Source organism: Anolis sagrei, chromosome 1 (assembly GCF_037176765.1).
Source record: "Anolis sagrei isolate rAnoSag1 chromosome 1, rAnoSag1.mat, whole genome shotgun sequence".
Lineage (NCBI taxonomy): Eukaryota > Metazoa > Chordata > Lepidosauria > Squamata > Dactyloidae > Anolis > Anolis sagrei.
Window position 1 is genome coordinate 200,948,811 of NC_090021.1, and position 19,851 is coordinate 200,968,661.

The following is a 19,851-nucleotide window of genomic DNA, read 5'->3' on the forward strand; positions in this document are numbered from 1 at the left end:
TACATAGGGTACTAGTCTGGCATGAATGGCAGGATTACTCTTGCTTAAGAACCAACATTGACACCATGTTTCTTTAATTAGCTGTTACACATGATCTCCAGTGAAGCATTTTCTCAAACTGACTAACCTATCAAACGAGGCAGAGAAGGCTAATTAAATGAGCAAGTAATCACCAGTGATATTTCATGCAACTGTGGTGGTCATAATAGATTTTAGGGACTTTAAAATACTACTGTAGAATGGGTATGCAAGTCTGAAAATCTGACATGTGCTGATCCTTAAAGAGCACCAGAGATTTATTGAACATTTATTGAAGACCTGTGTAAAGAACTTCCTTGTGTATATAGTACACAAGTGGAATAGAGTAACCCATATGCAGTGTATTACACCTTTCAAATGTCAATTCTCCTGCCTATTAAACTGTGGGTCCCATCCCCAAATGGGATCCCCTTAACTAGATGTTGGGATCACCAAAAAAACCTTGGCTTTCTGGATTTTATTTTATTTTATTTGTCTGTCAGGAGCAACTTGAGAAATTGCAAGTCGCTTCTGGTGTGAGAAAATTGACTGTCTGCAAGGACATTGTCCAGGGAACACCTGGATGTTTTGCCATCCTGTGGGAGGCTTCTCTCATGTCCCCACATAAGAAGCTGGAGCTGACAGATGGGAGCTCACTCCACTCCCAGATTCAAACTGCCGACCTTTTGGTCAGCAGTCCCATTGTGCCACTGGGGGCTTTCTGGATGCCACCCATTTACACAAATGTGTTAGCAACAACATGCAGTGTTTATGTGGACTTTAGCTATATTGCACAAAAATGAAAATCAGCCAGTTTAGCAAGCCTTTCAAATGTTGATTTATTATCTGTAAATGTTTGATTTTTATACCTATTTTATATACCCATATTACTGGGGGTCACATAAAAATTTCTCAGGCAGGAGAAAGGGTCTCGAGTGGAAAAAGGTTTAAGAAGCTCTGCTCTAATCAGTTCTGATAAAAACACAGAGTACTCAACTAGAAGCTATATTAATAATTTTTTTATTTCATATGGGAAAAATACAGTAGCTGTGCAAAAAAATAGATCTACAGAACGAGAGAATAAAATAAGATTTTACAAATACCAAGATAAACAATAAATAAGCTAGAGAATAACTGGTCGTTTCAAAATTGCAAATTCAATTATGGAATTTTCTTTTTTAAAAAAACGTGCGAGAATGCTGTAATAATGTACATACATATTGTACACAGAGGAATAATTGTTAAAGGGCAACAGACTACTCCAGCTTATATAACCCCAACCTTTGTTACTTACAGGAATGTTCTCACAAACTAGTCATCTCAAAAACATTCTTGTAATTTTAAAAAGAGCATTTTTTTCACCGAGGAAAAAGTATCAGATGTCCTTCCCATAAAAAACGCGCACACTATACCTCTCTCTCAGACCTTCATTGGCTATAAAAACTCTAGCAACACTTGCATTCTTCTTCCTTACTCTCCATCTTGTAGTGACATAGCACCTCAAAACGTGTTTTAGATAAACTATGTAAAGTGCTGTTTATACGTTGTTAACATGTTATAATCTTATATTACTCAGTGCAATAACCAGGATGTTGAACAAAATGCATGCAAAACCCCATGGAAATTACTTCCTGCCAGGTAAGAGCTAAAAATCTATCTCAGCCACATAACAGACTCAAACAGGGCTGCTGAATATTTTGCACAAATGTGAGAGGTTTCCTGAAGTTTACACCTGCATCCTTATAAAGCAGAAAGAATAAATATTTCCTGAAGAGAAAAGGAAAAGTAATGGACAGATCTGCATCCCACCACTGAGTATGAATTCATTTGAAACAATCACATAATATATCGACTGTACAAAAAGCACAATCCAATACGTGTTTGCTCAGACATAATGTCCTACCGAGTTCAATGGAACTTAGTCCAAAGTAACTGTATATAAGGTTGCAACCGCTTTCACCATTCACCTTTTTTAAAAAAAGACTTAACTTGGAATACTGTCCAATCTAGTTAGGCAGTCCTTCTCTTACAAAGTATTGAAACAAATGATGGAATTCTTTCTTCTTCTGCTGTATAAAAAAGAGTGTATGATGTACTGGGTGGCCACTACCTGATTAATACTTCCAGTCATCCTAGTCTGCCTGATCAAGGTTCAAGAAGTGGCTGAATGAACATGTTTATATAATACACTCTGTAAAATATTAGCGATTAATATCAGTAACGTATCTGCTACTATGCACTAAGTTTTACAACCAAAATGGCATGGTTTATCCCTATTATTAGTCTGCGACAAAACAGCTACCATTATTTACACATTAGACTCTACAAATGATCGCTTTGGCTTTGTAGAAGTGATGTGACTCGAAGTGTTGAGCTGAGAATGCTGTTTAGAGAGAACTTCCTGGTACAAGTGAGCCACTGGCTTGGCTATCCTGCCATCTTGGGCACTGGCAGACCCTTGGCACTTCAGTTCCTCAAGTTCTTTACACTGAGTCCCGTTCTGGATACTCTCTCCTGGCATTAAAAGGGAAGAAGAGGAGAAATTGACAGTCTGGTGGCCAGAGCTGCCCGGCTGTTTGGCAGAGAACTGCTCACAGCTCGAAGACAGGATTGCCCCAGCACTTTTCAGAAAGACTTCAGCGGGTTGTCCGTGCCAACTTCGATTGGAGGGATTCATCATCAACATCTGCTGCTGCTGTTGTTGAAAACGTACAGTTTTATCCATGACCCCCATGAAGGGCGTATTGCGAGGCCTGTGTTCTGTTGGCCCACTCGGGCCTTGGCCAGTTTTGCTCTCCTTGAGCCACATGTCTGGACCTTGTCCTTTCAGGTTCTCAGAGAAGCTGCTGCTCGAAGACAAGCTGCTTGTTGAGCTGGAAGGTACCATGCTGACTGAAAGTGGACCAGGGCAGAGAGAGTTTTGCTGCCTTAATTCAGCAGTTCCTGGACCTCCTTTTTCCAGATTTGGAGAAGCGTGGACAGCCAGCCTCTCGTGTGTTTTGGACTTAGTCATGAAAGAGTAGGAAGATCCTGTGTCACTACGCTGCACATAAGGAACCTGGACGGCTGAGAGTCTTTCACCAAACAGTGCAGAGTTACTGCCTGCTGACAGTGTGTTCGGTCCTTCAAAATGCTGGTTTTTATTGTTGTTTGGGTTTGTGAGGTGTCTGGAGGCCACTGGGCTGGGAGGAAGATACTGAAGAGGTTGAGTCTTTGTCCCAGTCTGGCTGGATCCAGACCTTGCCCCAGTCTGGATAGAATTCATATGCTGGTTGGTTTTTACTATCTGGGCTTGTTTTGTGGGCTGCATGGTCAAGCCAGGCTCTCGCAGGAATTTAGTCCCTGCTCTACTTGGCGGGGATATTGGCCTAAATTTCTGCTGGCTGCCTTCTTGAGGGTTTCTGCCACAGGTTAAAGCAGCTTGGGAGAGTGCTTGCTTCTGTGTGGATGGACCAGCCTCCTCTTCGTGCAAAAACTCCTCCTCTTCTATCTCTTCCAGGCTGAAGTGATCCTGCACAAGAGCTTCCCCTTCGTTGTCAGAGTCATTGCTCTGCTGGCTCAGCTGAGCACAGGGCTGCTTCTGTTGCTGTGTTCTCTGGAGCTGTTTGCACTCTTCTTCCACTCGACTTAGCAGTCTCTTTATTTCTTGGTTGCCAGGGCACAGTTTTATGGCTTCTCGAAGATCGCTGAGGGCTGCGTGAAACTGCCTGAATGGGAGAGGGGGAAACAAAAACCATGTAATTCGCATATTTACATTTTAACTAGTACATCTCAAAAAGAACATTTCATGGAAGTTAGTACAGATTGAGTATTCTTTATCCAACATATTTAGAAGTAGATTTTGGAATAATTACAGATACATAATGAGATCTCGTGGAGTTTGGACCAAGTCTAAATATGAAATGTCAATTATGTTTCATGGACACCTTATACACATAACAGCCTGAAAGTAATTTTATACATAATATTTAACTACTACTACTACTACTACTACTACTTTATTCTTATACCCTGCCACCATCTCCCTGAAGGGACTTGAAGCAGTTTACATATGAGGCAAAATGTCCACCAGCACATAAAAACAAAAACAATCCATAAAACAAAAAACACCATTAAAATAAGAGAATTATAAAATACAACACACCAAATAAAAACCCAATAAAACATAAACACAATAAAACATAAAGTATAAAACCGCAGCACTGAAGCTCCAACAGACAATGTTCTCCAAATATTTATAATATAATACCCTTAAGGCCATTTCTATCACTACTTTTAAGGAGCTATAAGATACTATACGAAATGAGATGTCAACACCTACTATGAATAGATGATAGGAAGAGCAATGTACCCCCATCCACTGGATATAGATGCGTATAGGAATATGTATTCAATTTAGTTTGTTAGATAAGGTCATTTAGACAAGGCTTTAGAAATAAATTAAGGAACAAGGGAGGGATGTAACTGAAAATAATTTTGGACTCCTACCACGTTTGGCTCATGTGTAGGAAATAACCCAAGAGTGCATGGATTGCTCTTCCTACTATTTAGGGCTCTCGGAGATTAATATCAGATTTTTGAAAAGGCTCAGTAAAACAGGCTGACAGCTGGTACAAAAGGAACTGATACAACATGATCCCGTTAATAATTCCACTGCCTTCTTTTAGATCAGTCCAAATCTCCATTTACTCTGCTCCAGAGCTGTATCACAATGAGTGCCCTCTTCACTTCTGGCTAGCTACACCAATCCTAACTGAACAGAGTGAGAGAATTACACTATGTTACACAATTTGGAAAAAAAATCTGTTCCTGATTTGAAAGTGTTATTTCCTGTTCAATTGTGCAGTACTTACTTTGAAAGTAATTTTTATACTCCAGAAACATTGTTTTTGTGGCTATCACACACTATGTTGAATTTGTTGAGACTTGATGAGATACTCATTGAAAAAGTATCGCAAAATGTGCAGCAGGATGTCCCACAAAAACAAAGTTTTTTCCTTTTCCATTTTTTTATGATAGAATAAATTAGTAAATTACATTTATAACCCAGGAACAAAAGGCATGTTACATCATGTTATTGTACACAAAGTTCCAATCTTTGTGTGCAATCTCTATTTATATTGTATTATATATGGTATTTATATATGGTATTTTCCTCAAACAAGTGCCCAAACCTGTATAGTGCACAGAATTCTTCTTCCCTTATGAACCTGCTAGGACTTTAAGATCATCCGGGGAGGCCCTGCTCTCGATCCCGCCTGCGTCAAAAACACATTTGGTGGGAACGAGACACAAGGCCTTCTTAGTGGTGGCCCCTCGGCTATAGTACACCCTTCCTGGGGACATTAGATCGGCCCCCTCCCTCTTATCTTTTCGGAAAAGAGTCAAGACTTGGTTGTTTGAACAAGCTTTTGAAAATGCAAGGTAAAAGACAGAATTGGAACAACTAGACGATGAGATGGGACAATGTTTTTTATTAAGAGATGCAAATGATCTATATTTTAATATTCTTGTTATTGTTTTATATTATGTGTTCATGTTTTTAAAATGTTTTATGGTGTTTTGGGGCATCGAATCGTTGCCATTGTAAACCGCCCTGAGTTGTCTGAGGGCTGAGAAGGGCGGTATACAAATGCAGTAAATAAATAAATAAATATTTTGTCTAGTTTTCATCCTAATTAGTTTATAATCTAGCACAGTCCTGCCCCTTCCTTTATTCTGAAGGAAATAATACAATTGATAATTTCAGTAAGATTGCTTCTATTGAACACAATCCTTGAGCTCCAATGAGACTGAAATTTCTATCAGCATATATGTTACAAACACAGTGATTGTGAAATTAATAAGCTTGGTGGGCATAGGTTAAGACACAAATGGAAAACACTTCCCTGTCTTGTCAAAACACAACAGGAGGAGATAGCAAAGGGCATCTAAGCTTCCATGGGGATAAGGCTCCTTCCTAATGACTTTTGAGAAGGTTACGCTAACACTTCCTGCTTGAATATTTCCATGATAAATTATTGTTGAAATCTGGGTTGTCAGTACCTGCTGTTCCTCTTGGCTCTTGCTCGAGCATAATATGCTTCATAGGATGTGGGTTTGAGATCCAGGGCTTTCGTCGCAAACTCCTCTGCCATCCCAAAGTCCTGCCAGAACAACAACAAACGTCTCAAATGTTGACATATTTATTTCAGAAAATGATTGCTCATAATAAAAGGGGATATGGAGGATTGGCCAGGCGCTATACAAAATGAAGCCTTCACAGCCAATTCCTGATTTCATTCCTGCTTCCATGCTCTTTTCAAAACACAATAGTAACAAAACCCTTAGCTCTCAATGCATCTGTCATGCTACTGTTTCACAAGGCATATTAAAATTGCCCAATGGGTTTTCAGAGAGTGGTGAATTTTCTCAGAGGATGCTGGACTCTCCTTTGGAAATCTTTAAACAGAGATTGGAAGGGTGTCTTTTGGTAGTGTTTTAGCTGTGCGTTCCTGCACAGCAGGAAGTTGTACTAGATATTCCTTAGGGTCCCTTATGATTCTATGCTGTGGATTAACATTTCTTCACAATTGCTTAAGTCATGTGATCGTGGCTGTACTTTTTTAGTAGGTGACAGTAACCAACCCAACACCAATGAGATCACTGTCATCTGCTCGTGCAACAGAGAAACAACTTGGGAGCACTTACGTTTGTTTTTCTGCGGCATCTTGACAGGCTGAGATATAAGGAAACTCGGAGCTCATTAAAAGCCTTCATTTCTTCCCCGAAACTCTCTCGAGGAAACTTCCGTAAAGCATACTGATACCGCTGGGCTGCTTCCTTCATCTTCCCTTTCTGTAAGGTCAAAAGCACAGAAATTTAACAGCTTGCTTTGTAAATGCTGCTTCTTTCTTAAAGTAAATTGACATATTAAGAGTTGCCAAGCATGTCAGATTTTATAAGTTTTTTTAAAAAAAAGTAGTAATACTTATTCCAACAATTCACTAAGAAAATATTTATGTTCCCTCTACAGTTTGACTGCCAGGAGGTTTTTATAATATATACACAGGACAGCACAGTGTTTGAAACAGGAACTTGGTGTGGAATGTACGAGGATGGGTCAAAAAGTAATGCCTCCATCGCTTTAACTTTTATTTCTTTCACAGCTACTGAACTATCTATGCATGATATGATAGAGGTAACGTTACTCTACTAATATAGTCTTTTCTTTTTTCCGATTGACAGATTAGAAGCATGGATCTGAAGGTAAAAAAGTTATCATTGAATTTCTGCCAAAAGAAGGTTATGCACTTAAGGAAATCTATAATCGCTTGAAGAATGTTTATGATTTGGCCCCTTTGTTTACCTGTTTGAACCTCTGAAAGACAATGTATGCGGCTCCAGATTCAATGACTTGAATGACGTTAAAAGAGCGTTAAAATCATGGGTCATGAAGCAAAACTCTGAATTTTTCCAAAAAGGGTTTGACGCCTGGGTTGAATGATGGTGCAAATGTGTACAAATTGATGGTGACTATGTTGAACAGTAGTTTTGCATAGAGGCTATGATCTGTAGCAACTTCGGCTGTTATATGTTCATTCATAATGTCTTCATGACACAGGGGGCAACACCTTTTGACCCACCCCCGTATATTTTGGGAACTAAATTGTAGCAAATTGTGAATATGTAAAGATCTGTTGTTGTTGTGAGCCTTCAAGTCATTTCCGACTATGGTGACCCTAAGGTTAAGATAACACGTGGTTTTCTTGCCAAGGTTTGTTCAGAGAAGGTTGCTTTTGCCTCCCTCCAAGGCTGAGAGTGTGTGACTTGTTCAAGGGCACCCAGTGGGTTCCCATGCCTGAGCAGGAATTCAAACCCTGGTCTCTAGATTCATAGTCAAAAACTCAAAACACTATATCATACTGACTGAAATCAATGAAATTCATTCCTTGGTAAATTTGCAGTAGATTACAATGCAAATAATTATATATATATATATATATATATATATATATATATATATATATATATAATGAGCCCAAAAGAGTCTTACACATTTCTTACAAAAAAACAAACAGTTTTCAGGTACATTTTGTATTATTGACAATTTTTGCATTTATAGATCTTCTTTATTGCCATGAATATGCATATCTAGCGAGTGCAAATGATAAGCATGTGGTAATATAGAACTCCCATGACTGTAATTACTCATAAACAAATGTGCTTGATTAAAGAATAGAACAAGGATTTCAGAGACTTTAGAGAGATGATTTTGACAAAACATCTGCACAGCCTGCCTACCAGGTAACACGTATGTGTCAGGGGTATGCACGTGAAGCTAATTGTCAAATGTTTTTGTTAGAATCAAATGCATCAAATTGTACTGAAACCATTATCAAACTGTATCTTGAAATCCATTCATTCATCATTGGTACTGCTATAAAGACATTCGGAAGAAACAAGCAGACTCTTGAGTGCAATCCCAATGTATTCAAAGACATCACTTTCAGAATTATGGCCGGGACTCCGGGCAGTTTATTCAGGGTAAGCACTTTTTAAAAAGGCATTGCATAGGGAGATATCCAGTACCTGTGCCTGAGGAAGTGGTCTGAATACACAAGGCTCATGTTAAATAAAGCAGTAGTATCAAAGAAACACCCTATTTTGTTTTTACCTCTTCCTTTTTATGCTGAAAGTGACTAACATGGGTATTTCTTTGGTCCAGTTCCCACATGGAGCGGATATAAAATCATGGGTAAATTTCTGAACTATGATATATTCAAGGAGCAATATATCATAGGTCAGAAGTGCTCTTGCGAAAGCTGCACAGTGATCCAAGCAAGATCTACAGAACCTGAGTACTCTTTCAATCAAGACATTAATAATAATAATAATAATAATAATAATAATAATAATAAACAACTTTATTTGTATTCTGCCCTATCTCACCGAGGGGACTCAGGGCGGATTCCAACGTAACAATCGAAAACACCCAGAAAAACCCCACATATGAAAGTAACATTAAAACCTAACATCAAATTAATGCCTAACATCAGTAAATTAAACTACATGTAGTCAGACAAAATTCTATAATAATATAAATCTAAACAAGACATCAACATAAGTGTACAACTTAAATAGAAACACTGGAGGAAGCAGGGAAATCCCATTCACATGTGTGTCTGAATTAGTGATGTGATTTATTTGGGATACAGCAGTAGCTAGTCAGCTGTCAAAAGATGAAACTGAGTACCGCCTTACAGAGAGGTGGCTGTGGCTAAATTCCATTGTTTTATTTCCTCTATGCAGAACTTCATGAGGACTGTGGCCAACCCTCTACTAAAAAAAAACCTCAAAGGCCAACTCCAACAATATTTTTAAAACATTCTTTTATGTCAGTATGCATCTTCCCCTTGACTTCATCTGCCTCACCTCTCCCATCACAGAGACAAAAGGCACAATTTATTGAGGAGGCATCACTGCTACCTTTAGCAAATCTCTGTGAGAGAAAACGACAAAAGACAGAGCATTTATCTCCTTGGAAGGTTCAACTAAGTTCTGAGTATTCCAAATGCACAGTTGCTAAAAGTGTGATCGCAAGTGCCACCCTCTGAAAATTGATTGCAATATGAGCCTCTTGTTTCAATTACATCGGTTTGTTTTATTAGATAGATACATTTTATTGATTGGCCTATTGGCCGTATCAAAACATTTATTGTTTTATTGATACAGTAGAGTCTCCGACATAAACAGGACAACAGAACATGGGATAAACAAAAATGTTACTAGGCGCTAGACACCTAGAATACTAACAATAGGGACTGAAAGGGTTAGGGCAAAGCAAAGCCTTGGGGCTAGAGCGGCCCAGCAGTAAGTGCCCAGATGTGGAAGAGAAGCATGAAAATCACAGGGGAAAGGGGGGAGGATGCTTCCGGTCCTGCCTCTTTTCTCCCCATCTCCCCTCCTCGTCTTGTCTTTTTCACGTATTTGGAATGGAGAAAGTGTTTTGGAGTGCTTCTTTAACTGAAGGGGAAATGCTGGAGGAAAACCGATGTGTTGGATAAGAGCTTTGGATAAGACAGAATGTTGCATAAGCGAAGGTTGGATAAGCTAGACTCTATTGTATATAACCTGCTTTCTCCAGGCTTAAAAGTAATTTGTACCGTAAATATAAACAAGTATTCTAAGGTTGCAGTCCAACAGAGGAAACCCTCAGAGACTTTTAGCAAACTGAAATGTGACAGTTAGATCAGACAACACTTAGATCTCTCTCCTAAATAGGACCACTTACTTTGTACATTATATTTCCTTCTTCAATTAGCTTCTGCAGAAGGATAATCAGAATATCAGGTTTAGATGTTGCCATGGCCCAGGCTGCATTTCCTGAAATTTAGAATATACATGTTTAGTCACATTTCTTCCAGTAATACTGAAATCTTTAAATGAAATATAACCCTGAATGCAATATAATTCATGTTCTGTACAGAATGGAACATCAAAACCCTTAAAAATGATCTTTTTAAAAAGTTCACCACTATATTTAATAGCAGACCCAAAGTGGCTATTCAAATTTTACCAATGACACCACCTTTGAAATTATGAGCATCAATATGATCACATGATTTTCACATCTGCTGTTCTAGCTGTAGTGTGGCGGCTGACATTTGAACATTTGTAAAGAGACTTAGCAATGGTTCCATCTTATGGAATCCTAGGATTTGTAGTTTGGTAAAGGACTTGGAATTATCTACTGAAGTTTAGAGTAACACAGTAGAGATTTCAAAGCAGCTTATTAAACTGCATATCCCAGGAATGAACCATGGCAGTTAAAGTGTATCAGAGCACTACAATCATGCAGGGCAAATACAGACTTAAAATACCTTATTTTAAAGCAACTAGAATCTGAACCGCTAGAAAATACGTTAATTTTGTTGCATATATTTATGGACACTAAAATGCATTTTATGGGGAAGTAATTTTTTTTAAATAATAATTCTTTTAAATAAACTTTTATTTGGTACGACCCATTCATCTTCACTGACCTAATTTGGCTCCTTTCCGAAGAAGTGTGACAACGACTGATGTATTTCGACATCCAATGGCTCTGTCTAGTGGACGCATCCCACTATTGTCAACATGTTCAATCACTGCCCCCTTCTCTACTAAATACTGCACCTATGAATGATGAAGAATGATTGAGAAAACAATAAAAATACATGTCTGTAAGAGCGAATACAACCCCAGAACATCAGTTAGAGCAGATTAATACAATTAATATACTCTTGACCTGTCCTTCCATTTGTTCACCAGCTTGGGCAACAATTACTTATGGACACTTCTGTAAAACGGAATTATTTTTCAGCCAACAAGCACTCCTGGTAAGAGTGTTAACAAATCAGGACTTGCAAATGACTTGAGTGATTAGCTTTAATTTTTCTTTTAAACTGAGTGTACTTTTATTGTTAGTAAAAGTACAAGGTAAAGGTTTCCCCTGACATTAAGTCTCATCATGTCTGACCCTGCAAGGTGGTGCTCATTTCCATTTCTAAGCTGAAGAATTGGCATAGTCCGTAGATGCCTCTAAGGTCATGTAGCCAGCATGATGGCATGGAGCACCATTAGCTTCCTGCCAAGACGGTACCTATTAATCCTGCTGGGGCTAACAACGGGAGCTCACCCCGTTTCCCGGATTCAGACCGCCGACCTTTCATTCAGCAAGTTCAGCAGCTCAGCGGTTTAATCTGCTGCACCACTAGGGTACCAGAGCGGTTTGTTAATGCTCAAATATATGCATATTTATATTAGCATTTTGAATTAGTGAACGTTTGCTCAAATCACAGTAGAACTGTGTAACAGTAATAGTAAATACTTCTATAAAAATCTGCAATATGAACTTATTTTTAAACCTTATATTATATTTTGAGAACTTTTCAAAATACAGTACAAAATGCAACCTTTACTTTACAGTTTGGCCAAACATTAAGCTCTGCTAATTTAGTGAAATCAACTCTGAATCAAAATAAAGGCTTGTTTTCCCCAGTGTTTCCTCCAGAGACACTTTTTTCAAAGTGAAGAAACAGGAACCCAACATTAAAGAAGTCTTACGCATCCAAGTAAATAAAGGGGTCATTTCTTCTCTTGATTAAACGTCTCTGCTGACACGATTGGCACCATGAAAGGAGGAACCTGGATTGGCTTAATGAGCCTGCCAGTTGGCAGCGTCAGAGTGGTTTGGCTTGGTTTCAGGTAGAGCTAACTTACAGCAGGCACAGGATTTGACTTGACTTACAATATCCGAGTCTCCATAGAAAGCGGCTAAGTCCAAGGGTGTCCTTCCATTCTTGTCCGTCTGGTCTATTGTGGCGTCTTTTTCAACCAAATACTGGACCACGTTCTTGTGGCCTTTGAGGCAAGCCCAGCTCAAGGCTGTCAGGCCTTCTTTGTCCAGCAATGAAAGGTCTGCTCCTAATGCAGAAATCACAGAAACATTCTTTGAGAGAGAAATAGGGATGCTCACTGTTAAGCCAAAATCCTTTCTTTCAAAGTGCATTGATTATTCCCGTCCATGCTCCTAGAATATAATTTTAGCCTGCAGAGTTCAACATTAAATCATCAAACACATCCCGAGTCACTTCAACTATTACACTGTCAGGACAGCTAATTTATCTTTAAAATGCAAGGATAACATTATTTATAGATCTTGAAGAGCCATTCCTCCTACCTTTGGAGATGAGAAATTCAACCGTGCCCAGATGTCCTTCACAAGAAGCCACCATGAGAGGCGTCCTCCCTTGTTTGTCACTTAAATTTATATCAGCCCCATGTTCCAACAGAAGTTTTGCAATCTGAAAAGAAGGGAACACATTCCCATCAGAAAATTGCATAAATCACAACTCCAAAGAAATAGAGATGGTGGTTTGGATCCGTTATCTTTCTTTCATGGCTGGAAGGACTACTTTTGTCTGCAGAAGACTTCACAAACAGTAGAGCAAATTGCTCCCAAGGCTCGGTGCAAGAAAGAAATGACAGTCATGAATTCAGCCTTTTCATCCTTTCAAAATCTGTTTTGGCATACCGGAGTATCTCTAGACCAGAGGGGGAGATTATATTAAAGGTTGAAAAGGGAGGGAGATTTGGTGAAGATCACTGCCCTGTTGCAATAGGCAGAACTGTGATCACAAAATGCTCCTGCCTATAACAAAAAAGGGGATCCAATCCACAATATAATTGTGGATTTCATTGGCTTCTCTGTGTAGTCTGACATGGTGATTGTTGGAATGGTCCAGCATTTCTGTGTTCTCACATAATATCCTGTGTCCAAGTTGGTTCATCTTGGTGCTCTGCTATGGCTGACAATTTCAACAGTTTAATAAACTTTTTCCAGGTTCTACGATAGAACCAATTAGGAAATATCATTTATAACCCAGGGAAAAAAATCATGTTACACAGTATTATATGTAATGGAAAAAAATTGAATAACTAAAAGTAAAAGAATGGATAGAACTGTATTTGTATAAAGCTGGGTGGATGATGTGGGCGAGGGTGGGGGAGTATAGGTCTGGAAATAGACCATGCAACAATGCAATCGTACTGTATGAAATAGTCTTTTTTTTTAATTAAAGAAAAATAAAAAAGATTCTTAATAGAACAGTTCTATCTAAAGAGGACCCCTGTCTTCATAATGAAAGGCCCAAACAGAATGTTTAAATACCTGCTTCCATGTAATACTATAAACACTTTTCTTTATTTTAAAAATTAAGTTGATTCCTCAAGGTTTGTCCCACCTGCCAATGTCCCTGACGAACAGCACAGAAAAGTGGAGGTATCCCTCTCCTGTTAGTTCTTGTTACTTGAGCCCCGTGTTCGAGTAATAGTTCACAGACTTCCAGTTTCCCTCTCCCAGCAGCAGCAGTCAACGCTAAGAAGAAACAGAAGATTTTATTTTTAACAGACTTAAGAGAAAAAAGTTAAAGGGAAGCATTAGGGCCCCTCCTACACTGCCATATACAATCCAGATTATCTGCATTGAACTGGATTTTTATGGCAGTGTAGACAGATAAGGTGCTTTGAAAATCTGGATTATATGGCAGTGTAGAATAGGATTTAATGTGTTACTATTTATTGTGTTTGTTCAATAGCGGACATTTTCTTTACACAAAAATATGATCCGAATTTTCAGAAACTAAAATGGCACATGTCCATATTTTTTAATGCAAGAAGAATACTGTGTAGTTAAAGAACACCACTGAAATCTCACTCACTTTAATAAGGAATTTCATTCAGAATAAAATTAAAATATACTTTAAATTTTGCATAGAAATGGTAAATGTATAGGAAGTAGAAACGAAGATGGCAACTATTATTCAGGGACACTATATGTATTTCAGGATTATACTGAAGATTTAGACTCAAACAATTGGGCAGTTAATAATACTTATTATTATTATTATTATTATTATTATTATTATTATTATTATTTATAGACCACCCTATCTCCCCAAAGGGACTCAGAGCAGTTTTCAACAAATATGGCAAAGATTCAAGGCCAAAAGAAAAACCATACAAATGATTTATATCAGGACAAGACACATTAGACCAGGGGTCCTTAAACTAAGGCCCGGGGGCCGGATACAGCCCTCCAAGGTCATTTACTTGGCCCTTGATACGAGTCAACCTAAGTCTAAAATGACTTGAACGCACACAACAACAGCAGCAACAACAACAACAACAACAACAATCCTATCTCATCATCCAAAAGCAGTCCCACACTTCCCATTGAAATACTAATAAGTTTGTATTTGTTAAATTTGTTCTTCATTTTAATTATTGTATTGTTTTTACATGTTTTTTGCACTACAAATAAAATATGTGCAGTGTGCATAAAGAATTCATTCATGTATTTTACAAATTATAATCCAGACCACCAACAGTTTAAAGGATTATGACCTGGGCCTCTATTTAAAAGGTTTGAGGGGCCCTGCATTAATCAGTATAAAACAACATAACTTAATAATCAAAACAGTGAGAAATAAAAATAAGAAATAAAATAAAAAATAAAGTAAAAACATGATAAAATACAAAAAACCTGACAAAACACACTAAAAATAAAATATAAATCCGAATACAGTTGTCTTTTTATTCTTGATTGTGTGATCACTGGTAACTTGATGAAGGCTAGTCACTGTTACACAAACACGACACAGCATTAACTCTCAGCTCACTATCACTCATAGATCTTGGACTCTGGGAATATACCATATTCGGAAATATGGAAGACTGAAAAACAGCTTGCAGTGAGCATAAACAAACAAGATCCTCTGGAAAGTTCTGTTGAAGAATGCTGACTATGCTGGAAAAGCCTATCTCTGATCTGCCCAAGACACTCTGCAATAGCTTGCTACATTCTTGACATAAAAAATTAAATGAACAGCTAAACAAGAAACTAATGCAAAATGGAAAATATGAGAGCAACTAATTAGGTCTGAAGGAAAACCAAGAATCTTTGGAAGATCTTGGGTCTATTGCCAGGAATGTTACGGGAAGTTGGGATGAGAGAGAAGAAAGTTTTGAAGACAGGGTAAAAAACAATTGGTTGGAAACTGTGGAAACACCATATAGTAAAATGAGCTGGATCATAGGGTTTTGGCAGCTCATGTGGTATGTATTCCAGGCACTTCATTTTTGGAGTGGTATAGATATCTTCTCTCACAATACGGTGAAGGATTTCAATGCTGGAATTCCAGACCACACATTTTAGTAAGAGGAGAAAGCTTGCTTATTGCCAAATCAAATCAATGTTTCACATAGATCAGTACTGTCTACGCTGATTGGAAGTAACCGAGCTGTCCTGGGGTGCAACTATACTGTGGAATTGATGCAGTTTGACTGCACTTTAACTGCCATGTTTTGGAAGAGACATTTATTTTCACATACATACCCGTTTCTCCCCACAGTGTATCTGTTTCATTGATGTCAATTTTAGGCTCCTTTTCGAGTCTTATCAGAAAATGAACAACCTGACAAAGAGAAGGAAAATATTAATCGTGAACTGATTAAAAACTGGACAAGAAAAATCTAAACATTCAAACAGTCATGGATTTTCTGTGGTGTTTCATTAGTGGTGTAAACAGTGAATTTCAGCCAAAGGACTCAATACATGTTAAAGGGTACTTATAATAGAACAAGTAGCCTAGAAATAGTGCTTTGTTATTGATACAAGACAGTTCCTAATGTTTAGGAGACAAAGTGGAAGCTGGGTTTAATCCAGCTAACATTACGACTCCTAAGGATACACTCTGACCAAATACTGCAGCATAGAATTAAATATGTATTCACAGGGTGATTTTATAAATGTATAATTTGGCATACATTCCATTAATGCATATAGACCAGTGGCTCTCAACCTGTGGGCTCCGAGTACACAATGCACACCAATGCACAACCAAAGCACAACAGGAGCTAATCAGCCTTATGAATCAATGCACATCACACACCAATGTGCACTGAGCACTTGGCCAGCTTTGCTATGGAGTAATGTACCAGCAACCTTCTATTGCAAACAGATATATCAATTCCTGCAAATGTAATGAGACGCTGAGGACTTGTGTTTTATTGTTTTTATTGCTTTTATATGGTTTATATTATATGTCAATGTTTTAACTATATTTTATGTTGTTTCGGGGCATTGAATTATGCAGATTGTAAACCGCCTTGAGTTGCCTCCGGGCTGAGAAAGGCGGTATATAAACATAATAAATAAATAAATGTAAAATCCCAATACTATTATTTTTTTAAAATGAACTAAGTTGAGGAATGTGAAATCAAAACCTTGCACTCTGTTTCTATTAATGAAAATATTTTGTAAGGAGAAGCAAAATTGAAAGAAGTTGATTTTAAATCAAAGTATATCTCTAATTTCTACAGCAGTCAATCTGTTGCCAAATCAGCATCCAGTGCAGACTTCAATAATTTTTTTTGTTCAAATACAGTTATAAAACTACAGAGACTAAACTACAGAGCTGACATTAATCACAGAAACAAATTACACCAACATGGCTTTTGCGTTCTTAGGCAAATGGAAATAGTTCAAATGCATTTAAACAAATAAAAATAAACATGTACTCCATTATGGCTATGAATCTCTATAACAAAACTGTCATGACAGAAATCCTATTGGAGCTTTTCATCTTTCAAGTGCAGGCTTACAACGGCTACAGCAGCATCCTGTCTGAAGCATGTGGAGCATAAAACCCTACCAAGCAGGCTGGGAACGTCACACACCAACGCCTTACAATACTGGGATCTTTCTCTTAGCCAGGAATACCATTGCTCCACTGATACTCAAAAACTATAATGTGGGAAATGAGATATTAGGAACTGTGAATTATCTGCGTTGCTTGTTTCATGGTACACAAAGGTGACTGTTCCCATATTCTATTCTGCAAGAGGAAGCACTCCTCACTTAATGAGGAAGACTGCAGCCAAGCCATCGTTTGCGTGTCTCACAAAATCACGGCTTAGAGAAGGAGTGAGCAACATGTGGTCTGTGGGTGACATGTGCTCCCTGATTATTTTCGTTGTATGTCCTCTCTTTGGTTTGTTTTGAGTTCTTTGAGGGCCCAGGACGAAGAACAAAGACTATCTTTAATTTCACTATCCTGGAACCACAAAACAAGTTTATAACAAAGCAACTAGTTTAAAAGGCCAGATAACTACCTGAAATTGGATTGCAAAGACAAATACAGTATATGAAGCACATCTCTGTTCTGGAGGACATGACATGCTGTGAATAAGGGATATTGGGGAGGGAGGAGCAGCTCTCGAAATCACCTTTCTCCAAAGGGACCCTAAAATGTGTAGTGACTCCTTTTTAATCATGTCCCTTTCCCTGTGTACACAGAATGAGTGATATGGATCATAGTGTTTTAAAACTTTTGCCGAATGAAAACACACTGGGTATTTATTCATGCCCAACTTTGTGTGTGTGTGTGTGTGTGTAGTCTCATGTACATGAATGCAGAAATAGCAAGTTAGCAACACTTTCGAACACTGAAGGACAAACAGACTACCTGGCAGTGTCCCATGCTTGAAGACGCTGTGAGGGCCTGCTGTAGCGCATGCCGTTTGCTCAGTGAACTCTGCTGATGGGGAGAAGATATCCAATCCATGTTGAACAGGTATTCAAGAATATCAGCATGGCCTCTAAGAGCGCTGTGAACCAAAGCACACTGTCCCTTTTTATCCAGGTGGTCAATCTGTATTTAAAAAGGACGTGAACAGAAGAGGGATTGTCTGGTTTAGTGGGCAGATCAAAAGACAACCTGGCAAAATGGCGCTACCTAAAAGATTCCTTTACCTTGTGCGACTGTGGAGCAGAACAAACAACATGTCCTGCCTCATGCACAGAGGAAGAGTTTGTTAAAGCTACAGACAATGCAGTCACTGTTGCAAATAATACAAACATGATATTATAATATCATATCAAAACCCATACAGAAGAAAATACTGCCTGATAGTAATTATTAATATTCCATCTCTTAAACACTATGGTGGCATATGCATGTCACCAATCTCTTGCCCACATTTCAGCTACATTTGTCCCGTCCCCCCCCCCACTTTTTGCTCATCTTTTTTTTTACAACATAGCACATTTAAGAGTATATGGTAGCATCCTTCTTACATAAATGTTGCAGACCAATGTCAGCTTTGTCATTTAAACCCATTAACTTTATAGGCCAGACTCTATGCTTTGCCTCAGCCCAAAACCAATACAAATTCATAGATCCTGCTGTGGCCCTTACCTTTGCTCCTTTTTTGCACAGGAGTGACACTATTTGCATGTGGCCTGCAGCTGCTGCACAGCAAAGTGGGGTCATCCCATTCTCAGATGCACCATCCATGGAGGCACCAAATTCCAGCAAGAGAAGGACCACTTCTTCATGGCCAAGATGAGATTGAACGCACAATATTGGAGCATTATTGAGAACTTCTGTCCTGTAGTTTACATTGGCACCACCTAAGATCAGCAGACGACTCACCTAGCATTAAAAAAAAATGTAGAGACTGAAAAGAGGCAGGTATGATGTTTCTTAAATACTTTTGTTTTAGATATTATATATAACTTCAATTAATGGTTGAAATTCATAGACTTGTGTGAAAAATACTCCAACCGTTTCCATTCACTGGCTGGATAACAAATAACATTTGCTTTTTGAAAACATGCATGGATTCTAGTCAATAGCTGTGCAAACACAGGGCAACTTGAACTATCACTCTTCTTCCCCTGCTGGAGCTCTGAAAAGCCTCTCCAGAAAGCAGGAGAGGGGGGTGTTGAATATTGTAGGATATGTCTTATTGGGCTGCAGTGGAGGGAGAATCCAAAATATGGCAAAGAAATCCCAAGACAAAAGGGAAGGAAAAACATCAGCCTCAGAAAGTTTCTCCCATATGTTCAAAGCATATCTACTACATTTGTTCTTGGATTTACCCCCTCCCCCCCAAAAAAAGAAACACCTATGCAGTATATAACCCATCCCAATGCCACTTTGATCTAAAACTGTGGTGCACAACCTGGGACCCACCAGATGTTTGAGACTCCAACTCCCAGAAGCCCTAGCCAGCTTTTTCAATGGTCAGGAATTCTGGGAGCTGAAGTCCAAAATATCTGGAGGGCCATAGGTTGTGCACTACTGAACTAGAGCATTACAGTAGTACTGCTCAGAGCATTCTGGAGAATCAACAGAAATTGAAGGACAAAGCACAACTTGCACACCATCCTAACAAGATTTCCTCCACAACAGAGCAAGCTAGCTTGGTGTCAAAAAAACAACAAAAAAACAAAACAAAAAAACA

At 38.5% G+C, this 19,851-nt stretch overlaps 1 protein-coding gene across 6 annotated transcripts in view; it reads right to left on the reverse strand.

The window, feature by feature from the left end:
• Positions 1-1,022: 1,022 nt before the first annotated feature.
• TANC1 (tetratricopeptide repeat, ankyrin repeat and coiled-coil containing 1) overlaps positions 1,023-19,851 on the reverse strand; it is a 184,389-nt gene continuing 165,560 nt past the window's right edge. For all 6 annotated transcript variants that reach the window (XM_067472251.1, XM_060777384.2, XM_067472243.1 and 3 more), the window contains 11 exons: positions 18,801-19,037; positions 18,069-18,254; positions 15,938-16,016; positions 13,785-13,918; positions 12,722-12,845; positions 12,290-12,465; positions 11,043-11,175; positions 10,292-10,383; positions 6,709-6,855; positions 6,064-6,164; positions 1,023-3,725 (listed from right to left, as the gene is read on the reverse strand). In XM_067472251.1, coding sequence (XP_067328352.1) covers positions 2,327-3,725; positions 6,064-6,164; positions 6,709-6,855; positions 10,292-10,383; positions 11,043-11,175; positions 12,290-12,465; positions 12,722-12,845; positions 13,785-13,918; positions 15,938-16,016; positions 18,069-18,254; positions 18,801-19,037 — 2,808 coding nt within the window. In that variant the 3' untranslated portion in view covers positions 1,023-2,326. The remainder of the gene's footprint in view (positions 3,726-6,063; positions 6,165-6,708; positions 6,856-10,291; positions 10,384-11,042; positions 11,176-12,289; positions 12,466-12,721; positions 12,846-13,784; positions 13,919-15,937; positions 16,017-18,068; positions 18,255-18,800; positions 19,038-19,851) is intronic.